Here is a 25,591-nt window from a genome sequence, read left to right on the forward strand (position 1 = left end):
GTTCAGCCAGGCAACGTTCAAGACAACCGGGCTGCTTTTTGTTCGGCCTTGTTGTTGTCTGGAGCGATGGGGGGGGGCATCTTTTGAGGTTTTGGGGCCTGACAAAAGCATTTGTGTTGGCTTGAGGTGAGGACAACTCTACGAACATCTACCGAAGGCAAGAAACAGTGTGGCATAAGTTTACACATGTCCCTAGCAAGAGACTGGGAGTAAAACCAGTTTAGCCCTTTCCTGGTAGACACTGGTGGTTGCTCTGATACAGCAGAAGAAGATGAAGATGAAGATATTGGATTTATATCCCGCCCTCCACTCCGAAGAGTCTCAGAGCGGCTCACAATCTCCTTTCCCTTCCTCCCCCACAACAGACCCCCTGTGAGGTAGATGAAGATATTGGATTTATATCCCGCCCTCCACTCCGAAGAGTCTGAGCGGCTCACAATCCCCTTTCCCTTCCTCCCCCACAACAGACACCCTGTGAGGTAGATGAAGATATTGGATTTATATCCCGCCCTCCACTCCGAAGAGTCTCAGAGCGGCTCACAATCTCCTTTACCTTCCTCCCCCACAACAGACACCCTGTGAGGTAGATGAAGATATTGGATTTATATCCCGCCCTCCACGCCGAAGAGTCTCAGAGCGGCTCACAATCTCCTTTCCCTTCCTCCCTTCCTCCTTTCCCTTCCTCCCCCTGTGAGGTGGGTGGGGCTGGAGAGGGCTCTCACAGCAGCTGCCCTTTCAAGGACAACCTCTGCCAGGGCTATGGCTGACCCAAGGCCATTCCAGCAGGTGCAAGTGGCGGAGTGAGGAATCAAACCTGGTTCTCCCAGATAAGAGTCCGCACTCTTAACCACTACACCAAACTGGCTGTAGCAACAGTCCAGGGGCACAGGCCTCCGTGCTACTGAAAGGGGTCCCCCCCCCATCCACCTCCCACCACAGAAGCAGGAGACCCAACGCACCGGGGCTGTGGCTCAGCAGCTGAGCATGTGTTTGGCACGCAGAAGGTCCCAGGCTCAATCCCTGACATCTCCAGTTGAAAAGGACCAGGCAGGAGGGGATGGGAAAGACCTCAGCCGGAGACTGAAGAGCAGCAGCCAATATGAACAGACAAGATTGAACTTGATGGACCAGGGGTATGATTCAGTCTAAGGCAAATTCATGTGTTCAGACGGGCCGTGGCTCAGGGGCAGAGCCTCTGCTTGGCATGCAGAAGGTCCCAGGTTCAATCCCCGGCATCTCCAGTTAAAAGGACCAGGCAGGAGGGGATGGGAAAGACCTCAGGTTGAGACCCCAGAAAGCCATGAAGTGGGGATGTGGCTCAGGGGCGGAGCCTCTGCTTGGCATGCAGAAGGTTCCAGGTTCAATCCCCGGCATCTCCAGTTAAAAGGACCAGGCAGGAGATGACGTGATCCCACGGGGACCTCTGGAATTCTGGCGCAACTACAAAATGGCTCCCACAGCTTTCCTTCAGTCGCTCAGTGAAGATCCTTGTGCTGTGGGGAGAGCTGCTGCTAAAGCAACATCTGCACAGCCAATCAAATCCTCAAGCAATGGAAAGCTCTACTCCATTTTCTTTCAAATCAAATAATCCACGAACCGCAGTTCAGACAGCTTCACAGTTAATCGGCCTCAACAACCTCTTCCGTATCACACTAGAGTAATCGCACAATGTTTCATCACAGGACACACAGTCTCAACTAACTTCAAACAGGCATCAGCTCACAAATGGCTCGGGGCCTTTGTGGGATTACTTTCGTGTGATATGGAAGAGGTTGTTGATACTGATGAACTGTGAAGCTGTCCGAACTGCGGTTCGTGGATTATTTGATCCGAAGGAAAATGGAGTAGAGCTTTCCATTGCTTGAAGATTTGTCGAAACAGGAGCTACAAGCCGACTCCCTGTACTTTGGTGCTCTACTATCTTCCACGAATGCACCCTTTGAGAGTTTTGTCTACATCTCTGTGTATTTGTGTATTCTCACCATTATCAGATTATTGTATTGCTATACAGTCTTAGTAATGGTTGGTCGCTATAACCGTTTGTGGTTGTGTGCTTATTCATTTGCCAGTGACCTCTCTCTCGCAAATAATAATGGGCACGAGAGCTGGCAGCTTCCTTCTGCACTGCTGAAATTGAGGCCACTCACCTGTGAAGTTGCAGAAAGGCTGAGAACGGCTGGGACAGCTCAAGGGGCCTGGTCTTCACCTCTAGGTTCTTCTTCATAGGCTGGTGTGGAAGCAGTGGTTGGTTGTCCAGCTCGGGGAGGGGGGAGAGGCCTGCTAGAAACATACAGAATTAGCAGAAAGCGTGACATCGTTCTTGGTGCAGAGAACGGCGTCGCAACCGCTCCTGTGTGAGGGAGGAGCGTGGCCAATTCGCACTGGTCTGCAGCCCCCTTCCAAACAAAGAAAAAAAAAAGGATTAAAAGCTTGCTTGGGCGGTCTTTTAATACAAATGTTAACTGAATAAGGTTACCCAGTGGCAAAAGGAAAAAAAAAAGATACACTTTGGATATGGTAGGATAATTCTGGAGCGTAAGCGACGACAGAAAGGGCAGTAGCAAGCCCCAAAGAAGCAGCGGATGCAACAGATCGCATCCGGGTTCCTTCTAGCCGAGCGTGGCTTTAGAACTTGGGAGGCCTGTGTGAATTGGGACGGGGCAGCGGGAGGGGGGGGGGAGGGTCGGGGAGAGAATGATTTCAGCAGGATGCTCATTTGCGAAAGCGGCCAGAGGTCCCGGTGTAAAAAGAACGCCAAGCCCCCAGCGGGGGAGCCTGGCACCCTCCGGTCCACCATCTTTCCCCACGGTCCATTCCCAAAGACCAGTCCGAAAGATCCAAAAATAAATAGGAAGCAGCCAACATGTTCGTGTGTCTCGTTTGCAAGAATCCCCCACTTTCCTTCCTCGCCACTCGGCTCAGCAGGCAGAGAGGCCCGAGCGTGCCACGGGGAAGGGCTGAAGAATCGGTCCGCAGCAGGCGATGGAAGCACGTTCCGAGAGGCCGTTGGCCCCAGTTGCTCCTCACTTGTCCGACTTCCCATCCTCCTTTTTCTTCTCCTGGCACTTGTCACTGGCGCCGTCATCCTGGATGATCTCCACCTCCAGGCGGCCGATGTAGAGGGAGATGGCGCACAGCCAGAAGAGGGCCACAGTGGTGACGGCGGCGCAGTTGAGGAGGGCTGTGGAGACGGACAGCATCATGGTGCGGCGGAGGAGGAAGAGGCTGACGAGGTAGGAGGCGCTGCCGTAGGAGACACAGATCCCACCAAGGATGAAGAAGCCTGAGGGGAGAATCGGGTGTCATAAGGCCATAAGAGGAACCATGTTGGATCAGGCCAGTGGCCCATTCAGTTCAACACTCTGTGTCACAGAAGAACATAAGAGAAGCCATGTTGGATCAGGCCAGGGGCCCCTCCAGTCCAACACTCTGTGTCACAGAAGGACATAAGAGAAGCCATGTTGGATCAGGCTAATGGCCCATCCAGTCCAACACTCTGTGTCACACAGAGTGGCCAAAAAAACCAGGGGCCCTCAGAAGGCCCACCAGTGAGGCCAGGACACTCGAAATCCTCACAGTGTTCCCTCCCCCACAATCACCAAGAATACAGAGCATCACTGCTCCAGACATAAGAACATAAGAGAAGCCATGTTGGATCAGGGCAACACTCTGTGTCAAATAGGGGCCAAAAAACCCAGGTGCCATCAGAAGGTCCATCAGTGGGGCCATGACACTAGAAGCCCTCCCACAGTTGCCCTTCCAAGCACCAAGAAGACAGAGCATCACTGCCCCAGACAGAGAGCTCCACTGTGGCTAATAGCCACTGATGGACCTCTGCTCCAGATGTTGATCCAATCCCCTCTTAAAGCTGTCTATGCTTGTAGCCACCACCTCCTGTGGCAGTGAATTCCACATGTTAATCACCCTTTGGGTGAAGAACTTCCTTTTATCCGTTCTAACCTCACTGCTCAGCAATTTCATTGAGTGCCCACGAGTTCTTGTATTGTGAGAAAGGGAGAAAAGTCCTCCTTTCTCTGCCTTCTCTATCCCATGCATAATCCTGTCATCCTCCATCATGTCACCCCACAGTCGACGTTCCTCCAAGCTAAAGAGCCCCAAGCATTTTAACCTTTCTTCATAGGGAAAGGGTTCCAGACCTTTAATCATTCTAGTTGCCCTTTTCTGCACTTTTTCCAATGCTATCTCTTTTCTGAGGTGTGGTGGCCAGAATTGTACATAGTATCCAAATGGGACCGCACCATCGATTTATGGGGGGGGGGGGGGGGCATGATGATACTGGCTGATTTGTTTTCAATTCCCTTCCTAATAATTCCCAGCATGGCGTTGGCCTTTCTTTGTCACCCTTTGGGGGTTGAGGCCCTAACTGAGGAGGGTGCCTTAAGAGCATAATCCCTTTGCCCGGGTCATGCATAAAGGTCCCTCTTCAGCAATCCTAAATGGCTACCTTGCAAGCTGATATAACACAAGTTTTTCAAAAACTGACTTCAGAAGAGCCCTGCTCGATCAGACCAGGGAGGGTCCATCTAGTCCAGCCTCCTGTCTCACAGTGGCCAGCCAGTTCCTCTGGAGGGCCAACAACAGGCCAGAGAGGCCAAGGCCTTCCCCTGAGAGGAACATCAGAAGAGCCCTGCTGGATCAGACCAGGGAGGGTCCATCTAGTCCAGCCTCCTGTCTCACAGTGGCCAACCAGTTCCTCTGGAGGGCCAACAACAGGGCAAAGGCCGAGGCCTTCCCCTGAGAAGAACCTCAGAAGAGCCCTGCTGGATCAGACCAGGGAAGGTCCATCTAGTCCAGCCTCCTGTCTCACACAGTGGCCAGCCAGTTCCTCTGGAGGGCCAACAACAGGGCAGAGAGGCCGAGGCCTTCCCCTGAGAAGAACCTCAGAAGAGCCCTGCTAGATCAGACCAGGGAGGGTCCATCCAGTCCAGCCTTCTGCCTCACACAGTGGCCAGCCAGTTCCTCTGGAGGGCCAACAACAGGGCAGAGAGGCCAAGGCCTTCCCCTGAGAAGAACATCAGAAGAGCCCTGCTGGATCAGACCAGTGAGGGACCATCTAGTCCAGCCTCCTGTCTCACATAGTGGCCAGCCAGTTCCTCTGGAGGGCCAACGACAGGGCAAAGAAGCCAAAGTCTTTCCTCTGATGCTGGATCTGGATCCAGAGGTTTATTGCTTATCAATGCGGAGGTTCCCTTCAGTTACCACGGCTAGCAGTCATTAATAGACTTCTCCGTGAATCTACCCAAACCCCTTTTCAAGCAATCTATGCTCATGGCCATCGCTACATTCCCTGGCAGTGAATTCCACATTTTAAAAACTGTCTGTGTAAAGCGGTGTTTCTTTTTGCCTGTCCCAATTACTACCCACCAGCTTCAATGGATGCCCTCAAGTCCTAGTATTTTGGGAAAAGAAGAAAAAGTTCTCTTTGTTAATTCTTTCCAGCCTGTGCACAATTTTATAAACCCCTATCATGTTCCTCCTTAATCATTTAAAAAATTACTGAACTGAAACATCCCTAACATCTTCATCCTTTCCTCATAGGGAAGTCTGAGGAAGACTTCTGTAAACCGCGGAAAACGCTGGCACGCCACTACCTCAACCCAAGCTGGTCTAAGAAGGTGCGTTCCCGTCTCCCACTTAGACTCAATGTGGCAGCCGTCGTGTGCGGAATGTGCACTCTTCAAATCCGGAAGCTCGGAGAGCATAAAATATTTTAACAAGCTCTTCCAACTCTTGGGATCGTTAAAGCCATCAAGCGTGTTACGAGCCTGCCACGTCTCCGACCCTAGAGGCAGGAGGGGCTATATGGGAGGGGCTGAGTGAGCGTCCAAGTCTCCAAGAGGATCTGCGATCTAGCGAGGATCTGCAGACGCATGGAACACATCACTCTACCCCCTTCCATCGGAGTAGGTTTGATCATCCCCGCTCTTGTGAGGTCCCAAAGAACAAATACCGATCAGAATTACTTTTCCATCCCCTCGCCTGGCTTTCAAGCAACCACTGTTTGTTCCTATCATCCCCCTAAAAAAACAAAAAAACAAAACCCAACATACACCAATCCACTGGCTGTTGTTCCAAGGCTACACTCACACAGAGAGCTTTTCAAGGCTGAAGAACCACTGCCCCTTTGTGGCAACAACGAGAATCACTGCCGGAGGGTGAGCGGATGCAGAGATCTGATTGGTGTATCAGCCCGCCTCTTCCTAATCCCCCAACTACTGCAAGTCTAAATAAATCCCCAACTACTGCAAGTCTAAATAAATGGGAAAGGGACACTTCCTAGAATCATAGAGTTGGAAGGGACCTCCAAGGTCATCTAGTTCAACCCCCTGCACAATGCAGGAAACTCACAAACACCTCCCCCTAAATTCACAGGCTCTTCATCGCTGTCAGATGGCCATCTAGCCTCTGTTTAAAAACCTCCAAGGAAGGAGAGCCCACCACCTCCCGAGGAAGCCTGTTCCCCTGAGGAACTGCTCTGACGGTCAGGAAGTTCTTCCTAATGTTGAGCCGGAAACTCTTTTGATTTAATTTCAACCCGATGAGTCTGGTCCTACCTTCCGGGGCCACAGAAAACAATTCCACACCATCCTCTATAGGACAACCCTTCAAGGACTTGGAGATGGTGATCATATCACCTCTCCAGGCTAAACATCCCCAGCACCTTCAACCTTTCCTCATAGGACTTGGTCTAGCACAAGACACTAATTTTCTGTCCCCACCCCCAACTCTAATTGAGCCGATTGCAATGTGCATCGCACCTCTGCCTCCTTTACAAGCATTCTTTATGACCCCCTCCCGCCTTCTGACTAGGAGAAAAAGACTCATAAGAGCATAAGAGAAGCCATGTTGGATCAGGCCAATGGCCCATCCAGTCCAACACTGTGTCACACATAAGAACATAAGAGAAGCCATGTTGGATTAGACAGTGGCCCATCCAGTCCAACACTCTGTGTCACACAATGGCCAAAAAACCCAAGAGCCATCAGGAGGTCCACCAGTGGGGCCAAGACACAAGAAGCCCTCCCACTGTGCCCCCTCCGCAAGCACCAAGAATACAGAGCATCACTGCCTCGGACAGAGGGTTCCAACAATACTCTGTGGCTAGTAGCCACTGATGGACCTCTGCTCCATACGTTTATCGAATCCCCTCTTGAAGCTGGCTATGCTTGTAGCCGCCACCTCCTGTGGCAGTGAATTCCATGTGCTAATTGCCCTTTGGGTAATTTATTCCTTTTATCCGTTCTAACCCGACTGCTCAGCAATTTCATTGAGTGTCCCTGAGTTCCCGTATTGTGAGAAAGGGAGACATGTGCTTCTGTCTCTGCCTTCTCTATCCCACGCATCGTCTTGTCAGCCTCTTCTATCATGTTGCCCCTCAGTGGACGTTTCTCCAAGCTAAAGGGCCCCGAGCATTTCAACCTTCCTTCCTAACCTTTAATCGTTTAAAGGAGACTTGGGTCTCCTTTTTCTACTCTCCTTATACTGAATAAAGGGAGCCTTGACTCTCCAAAGCTTCTATCCTGAAAATCTTGTCTGTCTCTAAAGTGCCACTGGATTCGAATCTAACGGTTTGTCTGCAGACCAATGCGGCTCCCCTTTGAAACTTCCTAGCACGGGCTGCTCCAGAGCCCCAAAGGCATTTTGTTCTTCATGTGAACAGGAAGAGGGAGACGCCGGCTTGCTCGACGCACCGCTGTGGCGGAACCTTGCTCTGCCGACACGAAGAGGGTATCAATATGTTTTATGCCGGGGATGGCCAAACTACGGTCACCTTGAGGCTGGATTACTGTAATGCCCTCTACATGGGGCTGCCCTTGTCCCAAATCCAGCATCTTCAGCTAGTGTAGAACGCCGCTGCCAGGCTGTTAATGGGAGTTCCTTTACAGGCACACATTCAGCCTGAGCTGAAAGCGCTGCACTGGCTACCAATAATGTCCCAGATTCGCTTCAAGGTGCTGGTTTTAACCTTTAAAGCCCTACATGGCCAGGCTCCTGCATTACCTTAGGGACCGCCTTTCCCTGCACATGCCCCAGCGAGCACTTCGGTCTGGGTCTCAAAACCTGTTGACGGTCCCCAGCGTCACGGAAGTTAGGCTTCAGTCAACTAGACCCAGGGCCTTTTCCGCAGCTGCCCCTAGCTAGTGGAATGAGTTGCCGGAGGACGTCAGGGCCCTGTGAGGGCTCCCACAGTTCCGCAGGGCCTGTAAAATGGCACTCTTCCACCTTGCTCTTCCATAATGACAACTTACAGCAATGGACTAGGCCCATAAACCGGAACTTAACATCATTCTGGACTTCCTACCACGCTGTGGCGATTTGGGATCCCTTTGGAACATCTGATATTGACCATCCGGTTATACTGCTGCCATCGGAATTTAACTGCGTCGTGAATCGTTGTACTAGCATCTATTGTTATATTGTTTTTAACTGATATTTTAAAATTGTTTTTATGTCTTCTGTATTATCGATGTTTTATCTTGGTCACTTTTTGACCCTAACCTGTGAGCCACCCAGAGCCTGCCTTCGGCGGAGAGGGCAGGATATAAATAAAATAAAATGAATAATTTTTTTAAAAAACTGTGGCTCGGGAGCCACGTGTGGCTCTTTCACACAGACTGCGTGGCTCTCAAAGCCCCGCTGCCCCATCAGCCAGCTTGGAGAATGCATTTACAGTTAAAGTTGCTTTCTTTTCACCTCCCCTCTCCCCTCATCTATTTCCCTCCCTCCCTCGTTGCTCTCAAACATCTGATGTTTATTCCATGTGGCTCTTATATTAAGCAAGTTTGGCCACCCCTGTTTTATGCAGAGCCTCTCTATACTTGCCCCTCCCTCCTTCCACAGGGGCGTTCGGGGCGCAACAAATTTTGTACCTCCCGCTTCCGTGCTTGAAAGAGCTCCACGATTCCCTTCCGAGAACCCGCTCCTGCTTCCTCCGTTTCAGGCCTGCTTCCACACACCCACACATACACTGCATTGTGGGTGTGGTAATTACACAAACTGCAACCTGGAAGGTCCCAGTCCTCCCTATGCCAAGGGTTTGGGGGCAGCGGGTTGCAAGAGAGGTTGGTTCATTTCCCAGCTCTTTGCCGGAGAACAAGCAAACCGGTCCAAGGTCATTATGTAAAGCTGCAAACTGACCCCATCCACAACTGACGTCTCGGAGCGATAAGGTAAGCATTCACGGGACAAGACGTGAGCGGAGCAGTGAGGGTCGCTCCCTTCAAGTTCTTGTAGCCCATCGGCCAACTCCATCCGAGGCACTGTCGCCACTAACGAGCTGCCTACAAATTTAATACAAAGGCCAGCTGCAGACAGCGCAGAGTCAAGGGCAACGGCTGTGTCAGAACTGGTCTTCCACACGGCCAGGTCAGATTTAACACAACTTGCAAATGAGGTGAAGGCTAGCTCACTGGCCCACATAGAGCGGTTCCTCAGTGGAAGAGGCTTCCTCCTTGGGAGGTGGTGGGCTCTCCTTCAGAGAGCCAGTTTGGTGTAGTGGTGAAGTGTGCGGACTCTTATCTGGGAGAACCGGGTTTGATTCCTCACTCCTCCGCTTGCACCTGCTGGAATGGCCTTGGGTCAGCCATAGCTCTGGCAGAGGTTGTCCTTGAAAGGGCAGACTCTTACCTGGGAGAACCGGGTTTGATTCCCCACTCCTCCACTTGCAGCTGCTGGAATGGCCTTGGGTCAGCCATAGCTCTGGCAGAGGTTGTCCTTGAAAGGGCAGCTGCTGTGAGAGCCCTCTCCAGCCCCACCCACCTCTGTTGTGTGGGAGGAAGGGAAAGGAGATTGTGAGCCGCTCTGAGACTCTTCAGAGTGGAGGGCGGGATATAAATCCAATATTATCTTCTTCTTCCTTGGGAGGTTTTTAAACAGAGTTTAGGTGGCCATCTGACAGCAGTGTGGATCCTGTGAATTTAGGGGGAGGTGTTTGTGAATTTCCTGCATTGGAGGTCCCTTCCAACTCTAGGATTCTACGATCACCATCTTCAAGTCCTTGAAGGGTTGTCATGTAGAGGATGGTGTGGAATTGTTTTCTGAGGCCCCAGAAGGTAGGGCCAGAACCAGTGGGTTGAAATTAAATTAGAGTTTCCGACTCAACATGAGGAAGAACTTCCTGATTGTTAGAGCGGTTCCTCAGTGGAACAGGCTTCCTCCTTGGGAGGTCGTGGGCTCTCCTTCCTTGGAGATTTTTCAACAGAGGCTAGATGGCCATCTGACAGCAATGAGGATCCTGTGAATTTAGGGGAAGGTATTTGTGAGTTTCCTGCATTGTGCAGGGTGTTGGACTAGATGACCCTGGAGGTCCCTTCCAACTCTATGATTCTATACTACCAATGAGATCACTCAAAGGTTTAGTATCCCTGAATGTCGAGGTTCCCCCCAGCGACCAAGGCTAGAAGCCACAGACTAACTGGGGAAAGGCCAGCTACAAATATTTTTTTTAAAAAATCCTGAAAGGTAGTTAGCATTGTTAACAGCCCATTGGCGCAAAGTGGTAATGGTGCAGTACTGCAGACCTAAGCTCTGCTCACGACCTGAGTTCGATCCCAGCGGAAGCTGGGTTCAGGTAGTCGGCTCCAGGTTGACTCAGCCTTCCATCCTTCCGAGGTCGGTAAAACGAGTCCCCAGCTTGCTGGGAGGGAAAGCATAGAGGACTAGGGAAGGCAAGGGCAAACCACCCCGTAAAAAAGTCTGCCGTGAAAACACCGTGATGCGATGTCACCCCAGAGTCAAAAACGACTGCTGCTTGCGCCAGGGGACTACCTTTACCTTTTTTTTAGTTAGCATTACCTCCATATTGGCAATGAAGAGGTTTCGGCCTAACACCACACGTGGAGGCCCTGGCTGAACTAAGAAATGACCTGGGAAGTCACAAAACCCTGGGTGGGACCCTGCATTAGCAAACAGTGGGGTGATCCCCTTCTAGGAAACTGGGTAACAATAACATTAATCCAACTGGACGGAAGGATTACTGCTCTTGCTGCAAGCCGTGTCCTCCATCTTCTGTTAATGTCCTGCCACCCCGTGACGATTGTGCATTACCTACCATACGCAGCTTCACGCCCCATGTCACTCTGCACGTAAGAAATCACTCCGACGCCAGTAGCCAGTAAGCCATTCCGGAACCAAGAAAGAAACCCTGAGGAAAAGCGAGAACGGAAAAAAACCCTCATTTAACCCACTGTGACTTCATGAACTGTAGGCTACTGAAGGGGCTTTCTGCACAGGGAAGTTAGTCCAGGGAGTAAGGCAATGCAGAATTCTGTTCTGCGGGATGCCACAAGACATCCTTGCCAAGGAAGAGCACATTATGATTCTAAATCCCAAAACAATAAGGCAAGGAATGTCTTTTATTAACACACCAACCAAAACAACATGGAACACATCCTAATAAAAGAAAAAGACCGTAGATTTATACCCCGCCCTTGTCTCAGAGCAACCGCAGACCTAATCTGTGTTCACGACCTGAGTTCGATCCCAGCGGAAGCTGGGTTCAGGTTGCTGGCTCCAGCTTGACTCAGCCTTCCATCCTTCCAAAGTCGGTAAAACGAGTCCCCAGCTTGCTGGGGGGAAAGCGTAGAGGACTAGGGAAGGCAAGGGCAAACCACCCCGTAAAAAAGTCTGCCGTGAAAACGCCGTGATGCGATGTCACCCCAGAGTAAAAAATGACTGGTGCTCCATCTTCTTCCTCCACAGCAGACACCCTGTGAGGTGGGTGGGGCTGAGTTCTCCCAGAAGCTGCCCTTTCAAGGACAGTCTCAGAGCGGCCTACAATCTCCTTTCCCTTTCTCCCTCACAACAGACACCCTGTGAGGGGGGTGGGGCTGAGGGAGCTCTCCCAGAAGCTGCCCTTTCAAGGACAACTCCTGCAAGAGAGCTATGGCTGACCCAAGACCATTCCAGCAGCTGCAAGTGGAGGAGTGGGGAACCAAATCCGGTTCTCCCAGATAAAGAGTCCGCCCACTTAACTACTACACCAAACTGGCTTCTTGGTTTGGGATTCCGCACTGGGACAGCGGGAATGCCTCCCAACCTCATCAGTAAAGATTTAAACAGTCGATGACCACTCTCAGGAGAATGCACACGGAGGACCAATGAGTTTCTGTGACAAAGAGGCAGAGCTAATGAGTCTTCCAGCGAATGCAATTGACCAAGAGTCTGAAAGAAAAGCAGGGAAGTTTAAAAGCCTTCAGAATGGTAATAGAAGCTGGAAGAAACTCCTGAAGGTAGGAAAGGAAGGGAAAGAACTGTGGCAAAGGGGGAAAGGTTACTGCCTCAAGAAAGTCTCCAGAGAGGTAGCTTGCAGACTTCCTAAAGAAACAGATGCTCGTTTCCCTGTGTTGATTTAAATAAACTTAAGAGTGATCTGGTCTGTCCAGTGTATTTTTAAAAATCCCACTCGAAGGAGCTCAGGGTGACATGCCTGGTTCTTTCTTCCCCATTTTAGCTTTGCAATGACCCTGCGAGGAAAGCTAGATGCAACGTGATCAGCCCAAGACCATCCGGTGAGCTCTGCTACAGAGTGAGGATCTGAACCCAGCTCCCACATGTCCTAGTCTAACGCTCTGAACCACGCTGTTCACTGCATACGGGCTCAGCCGGCAGCCTTGCAGAGTCTGTACCTGAACTAGGTGCTTCTGTGAACTTCAGCGGGGTTGCCTCAGTGCTTCGGTCTCGTGGCCCTTTCTTACATGCCAAGGAGAATGTTGGTTGCCACTTCGGGGTCGGGCAACAGTTTTTCTCCTGGCCAGTTTGGCCCAGGGATCCTGGAGGTTATTTGCCATCTTCTGGGCACGGAGCAGGGCTCACTGGAGGCGTTGGGGGCGGGGAAGAGGTATTTGTGAGTTTCCTGCATTGTGCTCCAGAGGTGGCCAATGGTCACTCTCCAGATTTTTTTTTGCCTACAACTCCCATCAGCCCCAGCCATCGGCCATGCTGGCTGGGGCTGATGGGAGTTGTAGGCAAAAATCATCTGGAGAGCTACCGTTGGCCACCCCTGTTGTACTAGATCAGCGTCCCCCAACCTTTTTGGCACCAGGGACCTGTTTTGTGGAAGACAATTTTTCCACGGACCGGTGGGGGGTTTTGCCACCCCAGGCTCCCCCCTGCCCATGCCACATCACTGACCCCCACAGAGATCTTTAAATGGAGAGGGGGAGACTGGGGCTGTTTCTGCCTCCTCCTCCCATTTAAACAGTCTATAAATGAGGAGAAGGCTAATGTCACAGCAGCGCTGCCCCTTCTGCTGGTCCAGGGCCCTGCAAGGGGAGGAAGCCTTGCAATGAGGCCGCGCTGCCTCTTTAGTCCGGGGCTGCTCTGCTTCACTCCACAGCCCAGCTGCTAGCAGGCCACGGCCTGGTGGTTGGGGAATCAGAGAGTTGGAAGGGACCTCTAGAGTCATCTAGTCCAACCCCCTGCACAATGCAGGAAACTCACAAACACTTCTCCCTAAATTCACAGGATCATTGCTGTCAGATGGCCTTCTAGCCTCTGTTGAAAAACCTCCAAGGAAGGAGAGCCCACCACCTCCCAAGGAGGAAGCCTGTTCCACTGAGGAACCGCTCCAACGGTCAGGAAGTTCTTCCTCATGTTGAGCCAGAAACTCTTCTGATTTAATTTCAACCCACTGGTTCTGGTCCTACCTTCTGGGGCCACAGAAAATAATTCCACACCATCCTCTAGATGACAGCCCTTCAAGTACTTGAAGATGGTGATCCTATCACCTCTCAGCCGCCTCCTCTCCAGACTAAACATGCCCAGCTCCTTCAACCTTTCCTCATAGGACTTGGTCTCCAGAGCCTATGAGGAAAGGCTGAAGGAGCTGGGGATTTTTAGCCTGGAGAGGAGGCGGCTGGGAGGGGGAGAGGCTCTGTCGCACATAAAAATGTTTTGAAGAACATATAAATACACAAAGCACTGGATAAGTGCATCTTTAAGACCAACTAAGTTTTACTCAGAATGTAAGCTTTTGTACGCTCTTAAGCAGACGTCATCAGACAAATGGGAATGGCAAGCAGCGATTTGTAATATAAGTGGGCAGTGTAGAATCATGGGAATGTTTTTAGCAGATTAAAAGAATCACAAATAGGGATCTGTGTTTGTTAGTGTTAGGACAAAACAGGTCTGAAAACACTAGAGGCTGATAAAAAGTAGACTTCTGTTGTAGGTGCGAGGTGCCATAAATCTAGGTAACATTCTGGCTTTCTTAGTTTAAATAGAGGGCATGGTTACTCAAGAGATTACAACATCCATATAGTTTGCCATAGGATGGGTTGGTATATGCAATAAGACAGACAGCCAATATCCCCATTTGAGTATGTCAATACAAAAAAAAAACAAAAAAACCCAAATATTCTGATACACTGTTCCAAAAGATAAATAATACAAGTTAGCCCTTAGAAAAACAGGGTCCGTTAAAGTATAGCGGAAGGTGGGTTAGTATATGTAATGAGACAAACAGCCCACATCCCTCATTTGAGCATGTCAGCACACAAAAAACATTATTCTGATACACTGTTCTAAAAGATCTGGGATCTATATAAATACACACTAAGAAGGCTTATGCTAAGGGGGGGGGGGGGAACTATTTACCCAGCTATTACACTTTTCATTCCACAATGTATGTATTTATTTCAGAGAAGAAGCGAGCATGCCTTTATTTGTTTTATCCTCTGCCTCTCTCTCCAACCAGGTTTACATTATTCTTCTTTCCTCCATTCTGTCCTCACGACAACCCTGCGAGGAAGGGCTAGGCTGAGACTGTGTGACTGGCTGAGCGCATGTGATTGACCCAAGGTTCCTCAGCAAGCTTCCACGACAGAGTTGGGCTTCGAACCTGGGTCTCATAGATCTTCATCTGACCCTCTAGCCATTTCATCACACTGGCTCTCTGCACCACCCCTCCTACAAAAAGCTCAAGGCGGGCACAGATGGGTCCTCCCCTCCTCTCTGCTGCCTTCACAACACTCCTGTAAGGTAGGCTAAGCTAAGAGACAGAATGCTTGCGTGGGTCTTGTTCACCCAACCCACACACTGGGTGACTGCGTGCAGATTTGAACTCAGGTCCCAGCCCAGTGCTCTAAGTACTATGGCACTCCCTGGCCTCTTGAGTGCTAGAGCAGGGGTGGCCAGCAGTAGCTCTCCAGATGTTTTTTGCCTACAACTCCCATCATCCCCAGCCATTGGCCATGCTGGCTGGGGCTGATGGGAGTTGTAGGCAAAAAACATCTGGAGAGCTACCGCTGGCCACCCCTCTGCTAGAGCATTGGGGGCCAAACTTACTTAATGTAAGAGCCACATAGAATAAGCATCAGATGCTTGAGAGCTGCAAGACAGGAGGGAGGGAGGGAAGGAAGGAAAATAGATGGGAGGAGGTGGGAAGAAAGCAACTTTAAATGCATTTTCCCAGCTTCCTTGTGGTTTGTCTCGGAGAAGTGATTTAAAGAGACAAATGCCTTCTCCAAGTTGACCAAAGGGGTGTTGGGGGCTCCAAGAGCCACGCAATATGTGTGAAAGACCCACATGCGGCCACCCCTGTGCTAGAGTCATTCCTTTCATTCCCAGAATGCAATTCGAGGGCCACCCCACCTGGGCACGCGCAACGTTCCACAAGCCCCGCCCCCGCTCTAACCCTCCCGGCCCCGCCCCCTCGCCTCGGCCCCGCCCCCTCACCGGTCTCGTGAGCCTTCCTGAGGAGCCAGGCGTCCGCCTTGTCCAGCTCCGTCACCGCGGGCGGCCCCGGCCCTCGCCCGGAGCTGTACCTGGCCGCCCTCGCCCTCCACGGCCAGGCCTCGCCCTTTAGCAAGCCGCTCGCCCCCCTCGCCCGCGCCACAGCCCGGCCCCACCAGCCGCCGCTCAGCGCCATGGCGGCCTCGCAGTAGACGCTGACTAAAGCGCCGGTGTGCGGAGACCGCCTCAGAGAGGGGAGGGCCAGGCGGGGCTAAGCGGCGATAGGCTGCCTGCGCTGTCATTTCTGAAGCGGCCCGCCCTTTTGCGGAGGAGGCGGCTACGGTTGCCACAGCGATTGGGCGAGGCTGGTGTCGTTTCGGAGGGAGGCGGGCGCTTACGCCGCGTCCGCACATGACGATAGGGCGACAGAGATGTCACTCATTTGTAGCGCCGCTTGTTATGGAGAGGAATCAACTGATTGGACCTTTTAGAGCAGGTAGGATTTCTGGGATGTGTAGTTCACTTTTTGTCCCGCCTACCCTTATTTCGCGTACCCTATTGGCTGCTGGTGATTAGACCGCTTGTCTCGCAGGATGCAACTATAGAGAAGGGGGGAAATTCGTAGAATATCTCATTTCTGGAAGGAAGCGATATGCGCTTTAAAGAGGCAGGTGCGGCAGCTGTCTGTATGCAAGTCAGTGGCAGCAAAGCCCTTATCTCTTGTTCTTTTGTTTTAATTTAAAGCAATTTACGATAATGAGATTTAGTCTGGTACAGTCAAGGATTCCCAGGTCTGAATCTTCACTATGCCCTGAAGTTAAAACGCGAAGGATTATATTTAAATGCTGTTGGTGACATCAAATGTTCTATCTCTGCGGTCAGCAGCCTACTAGCTTAAGGTTTTGCAACTTGAGTATTCCTTCAACATTCCTATAAATGTTTATTGTATATTGTGTAGAGAGCCAGTTTGGTGTAGTGGTTAAGTGTGTGGACTCTTATCTGGGAGAACCCGGTCTGATTCCCCACTCCTCCACTTGCAGCTTCTGGAATGGCCTTAGCTCTCAACAGGAGTTGTCCTTGAAAGGGCGGCTGCTGTAAGAGCTCTCTCAGCCCCACCTACCTCACAGTGTGTTTGTTGTGTGTGTGGGGGGGGAGGTAAAGGAGATTGTGACCACTCTGAGATTCAAGAGTATAGGGTGGAATATAAATCCAATATTATCTTCTTCTTTATTATAATGATAAATAAGAATTGATAAGCAGTTTTCCTGCTTTTAAAAAATTCCTTTTTAAAAATATAAAATCAAGCAAAATAAACAGAATAATTGTCCTTTAAAGCAATAAAATAGCCACTAAGGAGAGCCAGTTTGGTGTAGTGGTTAAGTGTGTGGACTCTTATCTGGGAGAACCGGGTTTGATTCCTCACTCCTCCACTTGCACCTGCTGGTATGGCCTTGGGTCAGCCAGAGCTCTCTTATCTGGGAGAACCGGGTTTGATTCCCCACTCCTCCACTTGCACCTGCTGGTATGGCCTTGGGTCAGCCAGAGCTCTCTTATCTAGGAGAACCGGGTTTGATTCCCCACTCCTCCACTTGCACCTGCTGGTATGGCCTTGGGTTAGCCATAGTTATCACAGGAGCTGTCCTTGAGCTGTCTGCTCCATATGTTTATCCAATCCCCTCTTGAAACTGGCTATGCTTACAGCTGCCACCTCCTGTGGCAGTGAATTCCATGTGTTAATCACCCTTTGGATTAAGAAATACTTCCTTTTATCAGTTCTAACACAAAAGAACACAAGAAAATAAGAGAAGCCAGATAAGGGCAGTTGCTGTGAGAGCCCTCTCAGCCCCACTGACCTCACAGGGTGTCTGTTGTGGGGGGAGAAGACATAGGAGATTGTAAGCCGCTCTGAGTTTCTGATTCAGGGAGAAGGGCAGGGTATAAATCTACAATTCTTCTTCTTCTAAAAATCAGAGAAAGTCCAGTAGAACAGCAAATATCCCGCAGTCTTTAAAACGGTGGCAAAGAGAGACTTATTATGGTATTGGAGTGAAAATAATGCAGATGCTTTGCTTAACAAGCTGAGATATTTTATACAAGACAAGTAACATTTCTTGGAAACGTAACTAGATGAGTCTCAGGATGGTGTAGTGGTTAATGCATCAGATTAGCCTTGAGAAACCCAGGATCAAATCCCCATTCATCCATGGAATCTTGCTGGGGAATTTTGGGCTAGGTGCACATTCTCAGTTTAGCCTGCCTCTCGGGGCTGCTGTGATAATAAAAAGGGAGGAGAATGATAGAACAAAGCATTAGACAAGTTTCACCTTTAAGACCTAAGGGAGGAGAATGATGTAAGCTGTTCTAGGACTCTACTGCAGAGAAATGTGGGGTCTAAATGAGGTAAGTATATTAATTGATTTAATCAGGCACAGATATGCACGCTTGTGTGATCTGTCAGGGATTATTAAAGGGAACTGCGGGAGACGGTAGAACACAGCAAGAGTCCAGTAGCACCTTAAAGACTTAGAAAATTTGTGGCAGCTTTTGTGAGTCACTGCACACTTCTTCATTGACTCAGAAAAGCTCCTTCCCTGCCATAAATTTTGTTAAGTTTTTAATGTGCTCCTGGACTCTTGCTCTTTTCTGCCACTACAGACAGACTGACACAGCTACCTGCCTTGATCTGTTCGGAGCAAAAGTTCACAAAAATGTGGTATTTCCATTACAATGAAAAGATCCCTTTATTCCAAGATACATTCACACCAACAAACATGGACTGTGTAAAGTGATGCTCCCCTGGATTGTTCAAACCGCAAAGAGTTTTTGCACACAGACGAGTGTGCAAAAGAGGGCTGTGGTTTAAACAGGACTGCTGCTTCTTCCTGTTCCTCGCTCTGCCATTTTCTCTCCCACTGACAGCAAATTAACAGCTTCCACTTTTCAAAGAACTTTGCCTTCAAACACAACGTGTTGGCAACTGTGTGCTCTCAGGTTCACAGGAACTGTACCTGGCCCTTCGGAAACCTCTACAGCTCCAGACAAATATGGACGCAGCGACATTCTTCCTACTGAAAACCACAGCTTTAAATGGGATCTCAGAACAGAATTTACAGCACCCACCTCAAGCAGCCTCAAGAGAGTCTAAGCAATCCCACTGGTTTTTAAAAAACAGCGTTAAATCTGGAGCGTGTTCCTTAGTCTTCTAGAGATGACGGCTGGCACCTGTTTCGTGGCAGCCTCCGCTCCGAAGGAAAGCAGCATTTGGTAATCCACAGTGAGTCAGGCCCTCGCCTTGAAGAATCTCTCGGAAATTAGCCGGCTGGAAAAACTCTAAAATCGGGAGGAGCTGTTATATCCCCCTTCAATAGGGTTCTGTCTCTGAGTCACTGCTCCTCTGATTTCGTTTTGACAAAGACCCCCATCTGCTTGGTGTGGACGTCTCTGAGCTGCTCCAGCTGCCTCTGTCCACGCCGGAGGAGGTACTCTATACGCATGACATCGGCCCGGGGGATCTGGGCATGTTTCCGGAACTCGGCCCGTATCCGGGGCAGGAAGCCCGGCTTGTCTTTGGCGGCTCGGAGGAAGTTTCGGTACAGGCTCAGGACTTGCAGCTGGAGCTTGCTGTGGCGGGCCATGAAGCGCTGCGTGCGTCCGGCCTCTCTCCGGTCACCGGGAAGGCCCCCAAACCGAGAGAGGCTGCAACAGAATGGAGGTAATGTCTCGTGCCCTGAGACTTAGGCTAACAAACGGTGTCTATACTCTTAACGTAAGAGCCATGTAGAATAAACATCAAATGCTTGAGAGCTGCAAGACGTGAACAACAGATGCCTGAGGGAAGGAAGATAGATGGGGGATGGAGAGGCAGAAAGAAAGCAACTTTAACTTTAAATGCATTCTCCAAACTTCCAGCTGGCAGGATTGGAGAGCCACACAATATGTGTGAAAGAGCCACATGTGGATCCCGAGCCGCAGTTTGGCCACCCCCCCTCCCCCCGACTGGGGTCTGGGAAAACCAAGGCCGAATCCTCACTCTGCCATGGAAGCCTGGGCCAATCACACACTCTCAGCCTGACCTAAACGGAGGGATATTGCTGGGTGGCTTCAGGGCCAACGTCACACCCTCTCAGCCTCCCAGGGCGGTTGTGAGGATAAAACAGAGGACAGGGCAACAACCTAAGCCGGTTTGGGGGCGAAAAGCAGGACACAAATAAAGGCGATCAAACTTTTCCCCGCTCTCTAGAGGGAAGGGAACCTCCACGGACCTCAGAGTACCAAGCGCAGGCAGCAATCCAAAAGGCGAGGCCAGCAGTCTCCCAGAGGCATCCAGCAGTGAGAGGGAAGCTGCACCGGGTGGATTGTGGCCTGATCCAGCACGAGCGGTTCTCCATCCTGCCTTCCTCCCTCCCTCCCGCAAAGGCTGGGCGAGAGCCACTCCGCGGCTCAGGGGCTGCGACCGCGTCAGGCAAAGGGCACCCGGGGGCCCACCTGAAGCCCCCGAAGTGAGTGCCAAGGGGCATCCGTGCCGCCCGCGCCCTCCCCTGCATCGCTCGGGGTGGGTTGCTGGACGGGGAGGACCCAAGGCCGGCCCCTACCCCCCAAGCGAGGCCCGGCGGGAGCGCCCCCTTCTCCGCCCGCGCTCCGCTCACCTTTGGCGCGCGAGAGGAGGCGCCGAAGGAGCTTCAAAGGGCGATCGAACGTTGAGACACCTCCCGAGCGCGGGCCTCGCCTCCCATTGGCTCGCCGGCAGCGATGGGCGTTCCCGGGGAAGCTCGAGGTGGGAGGAGCTGGGCGGTGGAGGGGCGGAGGGGGGCGGAGGCCAAAGCCTCGTTCTGGGGGGGCGTTGAAGAGCGGCCCGCGAGCCCTGTTGCCAACCGCCGGGGGCTGGCCAGCGGGATCTCCCGGAATTCCAGAGGCCGCAACAAAGGCAGAGTCCGGCGGCACTTTTAAGGGGGACGGACTAAAGCTCGGAACAGCGCCTGCCCCATAGGCTATACGCGCCTGCCCATAGAGAAAGCACACCTGCCCATAGGGAATAATGGGGACCGCGTTTCACCATAGGGAAAAATGGCAGGCGTGTATAGTCTATGCGGCAAGGGGTGTCCTTAGGCCGAGCTTAATTTCCCCGTTTCCCTGTGGTGAAATGTGGTCTCCACTATTCCCTATGGGCAGGCGTGTATAGTCTATGGGCAGATACTGTGCTTAGGTGAAGCTTAATTTCCCTGTGGTGAAATGTGGTCTCCATTTAGGGTTGCCAATCCCCAGGTGGGGGCAGGGGATCCCCTGGTTTGGAGGCCCTCCCCCCGCTTCAGGGTCGGCAGAAAGTGGGGGAGGGAAGGGAAATGTCTGCTGGGAACTCTATTATTCCCTATGGAGATTTATTCCCATAGAAAATCATGGAGAATTGATCTGTGGATATCTGGGGCTCTGGGGGGCTGTTTTTTGGGGTAGAGGCACCAAATTTTCAATATAGCATCTAGTGCCTCTCCCCAAAATGCCCCCAAGTTTCAAAAAGATTGGACCAGGGGATCCAGTTCTATGAGCCCCAAAAGAAGGTGCCCTTATCCTTCATTACTTCCTATGGAAGGAAGGCATTGAAAAGGTGTGCCGTCCCTTTAAATGTGATGGCCAGAACTCCCTTTGGAGTTCAATGATGCTTGTCACAGCCTTGATCTTGGCTCCACCCCTAATGTCTCCTGGCTGCACCCCCAAAATCTCCTGGCTCCACCCCCAAAGTCCGCAGATATTTCTTGAATTGGACTTGGCAACCCTATCTCCATTATTCCCTATGGGCAGATGTGCTTTCTCTGTGGCAGGTGTGTATAGTCTATGGGCAGGCACTGTGCTTAGCTGAAGCTTAATTTCCCTGTTTCCCCATGGTGAAATGTGGTCCCCATTATTTCCTATGGGTAGGAGTGCTTTCTCTATGGCAGGCATGTATAGTCTATGGGCAGGCGCTGTTCTGAGTTTTAGTATGTCCCCTTTTAAGTTTAGTTCTGGGGATACTCTTTCGGGCGCACACGTTCCTTCAGACCAGCACGGGGACCCAGCTGCACCCATCCAGATGACAGAGAACAGTTCCACTAGTGAACGTGGCAGCTCTGGAGGGTGGACTGTCTCTAGGGAAGGGCATGATGCCCTGCTGCTGAGGTCCCACTCTACCCTTCTTTGGTTCCAAACGCCACCCCAAAGCTCCAGGAATTTCCCAACCTGAAGATGCAAAAAAAAAAAAATCTTTTAAGACTGCTCCTTGTGTTCGCTTTTTAAACAACAGGGCTTTTTTTGAGCAGGAACGCAGTTCCAGCTGGCTTGGTATGGAGATGTGGCCTAATATGCAGATGAGTTCCTCCTGGGCTTTTTCTACAAAAAAGGCCCCATGCAAAACAATGGTGGTGTCAGGGGGTGTGGCCTAATATGCAGATGAGTTCCTTCTGGGCTTTTTAAAAAAGGCCCCATGCAAACCAATGGTGATGTCAGGGGGTGTGGCCTAATAGGCAGATGAGTTCCACCTGGGCTTTTTCTACAAAAAAGGCCCCATGCAAAACAATGGTGGTGTCAGGGGGTGTAGCCTAATATGCAAATGAGTCCCTGCTGGGCTTTTTTTTTTTTTAAGCCCTGCCTTACAACCACCAGCAACATAGGGGTTAACTGAGGAGTGGTCTCGTGCTCTGAAATGAGGAGAGGGAGTCTGATTTCCCAGGAAGGCACCAAAGGCTTTGTAACAAATTGTGATAGATGACTTTATTACCTTTATTTTCCAGGTTAGGTGCTGGAATTTTCTATTAAGGAAAAAAGTGGGGTTGCCAACCTGCAGGTGACACCTGGAGATCTCCAGCTATTACCATTGATATCCAGACGACCAGTTCCCCTGGAGAACACGGCTGCTTTGGATAGTGGATGCTATGACTATCAGTGGCTATTAGCTACAGCATATTGATGGAACTCTCCGTCTGGGGCAGTGATGTTCTGTATTCTGGAGCTTGAGGTGGGGGGGGGTACAGTGGAAGGGCTTCTAGCCCCACTGGTAGACCTTTAGATGGCACTTGAATTTTGGTTTTTTGGTCACTGTGTGACACAAAGTTTTGGACTGGATGGACCACTGGCCTGATCCAACATGGCTTCTCTTATGTTCTTCTGTGACACAGAGTGTTGGACTGGATGGGCCACTGGCCTGATCCAACAGGGCTTCTCTTATGTTCTTCTGTGACACAGAGTGTTGGACTGGATGGGCCACTGGCCTGATCCAACAGGGCTTCTCTTATGTTCTTCTGTGACACAGAGTGTTGGACTGATCCAGCATGGCTTCTCTTATGTTCTTCTGTGACACAGAGTGCTGGACTGGAGGGGCCATTGGCCTGATCCAACATGGCTTCTCTTATGTTCTTATGTGGCACAGAGTGTTGGACTGGAGGGGCCACTGGCCTGATCCAACATGGCTTCTCTTATGTTCTTCTGTGACACAGAGTGTTGGACTGGAGGGGCCACTGGCCTGATCCAGCATGGCTTCTCTTATGTTCTTCTGTGACACAGAGTGTTGGACTGGAGGGGCCATTGGCCTGATCCAACATGGATTCTCTTATGTTCTTCTGTGACACAGAGTGTTGGACTGGAGGGGCCATTGGCCTGATCCAACATGGATTCTCTTATGTTCTTCTGTGACACAGAGTGTTGGACTGATCCAGCATGGCTTCTCTTATGTTCTTCTGTGACACAGAGTGCTGGACTGATCCAGCATGGCTTCTCTTATGTTCTTCTGTGACACAGAGTGTTGGACTGGATGGGCCACTGGCCTTATCCAACAGGGCTTCTCTTATGTTCTTCTGTGACACAGAGTGTTGGACTGGATGGGCCACTGGCCTGATGCAACAGGGCTTCTCTTATATTCTTATGTTACACAGAGTGTTGGACTGGATGGGCCATTGGCCTGATCCAACAGGGCTTCTCTTATGTGACACAGAGTGTTGGACTGGATGGGGCCATTGGCCTGATCCAGCATGGCTTCTCTTATGTTCTTGTGACATTTCACCCAGCTGAGGTTCCCCCCCTCCAAGGCCTGCCTTCCCCAAGGTCCACCCTCCCCCCACACCTTCAGGTATTCCCCAACCCAGAGCTGGCAACCTTTGATAGGACATAACAGAAGTTTATAAAGTTCTGCACAGGATGGAGAAAGTGGGTGGAGAGGAATTTTCCATCCCTCTCCCATAATGCCTCTGCAACACACGGGAGCTGTCAGTGGATGACAGGGTCAAGATGAACCAACATCAGCGCTTCTCTCAACCGGTAATGAAACTCTGGGAGTCGCTGCTGGTGATCATAAAAAATTGGAGACCGACTTTCATTGTCATCAGCTAATATAACAGTGCCAGCTAGCGTTGCCAACCTCAGGAGGTAGCCTGGAGTTCTTCCAAAATTTCAACTGATCTTCATACAACGGAGATTAGTTCCCCTGGAGAAAATGGCTGTGGTGGAAGGTGTACTATATGGCCCTGCCCCTCCCAGGATCCACCCTCAAATCTGCAGGAATTTCCCAGCCTGCAGTTGGCATTTCTAATCAGCCCAGGTAAGGTAACATTTTAATACTCCTGTGCTCTGAAAAAGAAGAAGAGATTGGATTTATACTCCGCCCTTTGCTAGCCTAAGGAGTCTCCAGGCTGCTTAGAAATCTCCTTCCCCTTCTCCCCTCCCCACAACAGACACCCTGTGAGGTGGGTGGGGCTGAGAGGGCTCTCACAGCAGCTGCCCTTTCAAGGACGACCTCTGTGAGAGCTATGGCTGACCCAAGGCCATTCCAGCAGCTGCAAGTGGAGGAGTGGGGAATCAAACCCAGTTTTCCCAGATAAGAGAGCTATGGCTGACCCAAGGCCATTCCAGCAGCTGCAAGTGGAGGAGTGGGGAATCAAACCCAGTTTTCCCAGATAAGAGAGCTATGGCTGACCCAAGGCCATTCCAGCAGGTGCAAGTGGAGGAGTGGGGAATCAAACCCGGTTCTCCCAGATAAGAGAGCTATGGCTGACCCAAGGCCATTCCAGCAGCTGCAAGTGGAGGAGTCGGGAATCCAACCCGGTTCTCCCAGATAAGAGAGCTATGGCTGACCCAAGGCCATTCCAGCAGCTGCGAGTGGGGAATCCAACCTGGTTCTCCCAGATAAGAGAGCTCTGGCTGATCCAAGGCCATTCCAGCAGCTGCGAGTGGGGAATCCAACCCGGTTCTCCCAGATGAGAGAGCTCTGGCTGACCCAAGGCCATTCCAGCAGCTGCAAGTGGAGGAGTGGCGAATCAAACCCGATTCCCCCAGATAAAAGAGCTCTGGTTGACCCAAGGCCATTCCAGCAGCTGCAAGTGGAGGAGTGGCGAATCAAACCCGGTTCTCCCAGATAAGAGAGCTCTGGCTGACCCAAGGCCATTCCAGCAGCTGCAAGTGGAGGAGTGGCGAATCAAACCCGATTCCCCCAGATAAAAGAGCTCTGGTTGACCCAAGGCCATTCCAGCAGCTGCAAGTGGAGGAGTGGCGAATCAAACCCGGCTCTCCCAGATAGAGTCCGAACACTTAACCACTACACCAAACTGGCTTTCTTGATTAAGATGCTCTGGATATATTTTGGGATTTGAAGAACAGAACCAATTAGGCAAACCAGGGAGAATGCACGTGTGCCAATATTGATCCAGGTGGGCAGCCATGGTGGTCTGAAGCAGTTAAAACAAATGTTCAGCCCAGTGGCACCTTTAAGACCAACAAAGGTTTATTCAAGGTATGAGCTTTTGTATGCACTCAGACTTCTTCAGATACATAGAAGTGGAAGCTAACATTTCATATATAGAGACAGATGCCTCTACTAGGAGAACAGCAAATTAGCATACAACTTAATGAAGGTTTTTTGACATATGTAAAGTGTTGTGTCTTG

General features: G+C 51.0%; 2 protein-coding genes across 4 annotated transcripts; both read right to left on the reverse strand.

Annotated features, from left to right (window-relative positions):
- Positions 1-2,422: 2,422 nt before the first annotated feature.
- On the reverse strand, positions 2,423-15,946 carry TMEM160 (transmembrane protein 160). Its single transcript, XM_060258522.1, has 3 exons — positions 15,697-15,946; positions 11,072-11,164; positions 2,423-3,283 (listed from the first exon to the last, which is right to left on the reverse strand). The coding sequence occupies exons 1-3, from the start codon at positions 15,887-15,889 to the stop codon at positions 3,024-3,026; spliced, it is 546 nt and encodes a 181-aa protein (XP_060114505.1). The 5' UTR covers positions 15,890-15,946; the 3' UTR covers positions 2,423-3,023.
- Positions 15,947-18,415: 2,469 nt separating this feature from the next.
- On the reverse strand, positions 18,416-20,417 carry SDHAF1 (succinate dehydrogenase complex assembly factor 1). 3 transcript variants are annotated; one of them, XR_009556348.1, is made up of 2 exons: positions 20,340-20,417; positions 18,416-19,497 (listed from the first exon to the last, which is right to left on the reverse strand). XR_009556348.1 is itself a non-coding variant. In XM_060258055.1 (2 exons), exon 2 carries the CDS (start codon positions 19,326-19,328, stop codon positions 19,077-19,079), a length of 252 nt encoding a protein of 83 aa, XP_060114038.1. In that variant the 5' UTR covers positions 19,329-19,389; positions 20,340-20,411; the 3' UTR covers positions 18,416-19,076. The 3 variants fall into 3 exon arrangements, 1 of the variants encoding a protein (XP_060114038.1); XR_009556349.1 differs by having other exon boundaries at positions 20,179-20,366; XM_060258055.1 differs by having other exon boundaries at positions 18,416-19,389; positions 20,340-20,411.
- Positions 20,418-25,591: the final 5,174 nt, after the last annotated feature.

Source organism: Heteronotia binoei, chromosome 17, assembly GCF_032191835.1.
Source record: "Heteronotia binoei isolate CCM8104 ecotype False Entrance Well chromosome 17, APGP_CSIRO_Hbin_v1, whole genome shotgun sequence".
Classification (NCBI taxonomy): Eukaryota; Metazoa; Chordata; class Lepidosauria; order Squamata; family Gekkonidae; genus Heteronotia; species Heteronotia binoei.

Bases quoted from the DNA above. Each gene is read 5' to 3' on its own strand.
- SDHAF1 (XM_060258055.1), bottom strand. From the start codon at position 19,328: ATGGCCCGCCACAGCAAGCTCCAGCTGCAAGTCCTGAGCCTGTACCGA.
- TMEM160 (XM_060258522.1), bottom strand. From the start codon at position 15,889: ATGGCGCTGAGCGGCGGCTGGTGGGGCCGGGCTGTGGCGCGGGCGAGG. The intron at 11,165-15,696 runs GTGAGGGGGCGG...GCTTTTCCTCAG, and splicing joins CAGGAAGGCTCACGAGACCG to GGTTTCTTTCTTGGTTCCGG. The intron at 3,284-11,071 runs GTAGGTAATGCA...TTCTCCCCTCAG, and splicing joins GGGGCGTGAAGCTGCGTATG to GCTTCTTCATCCTTGGTGGG.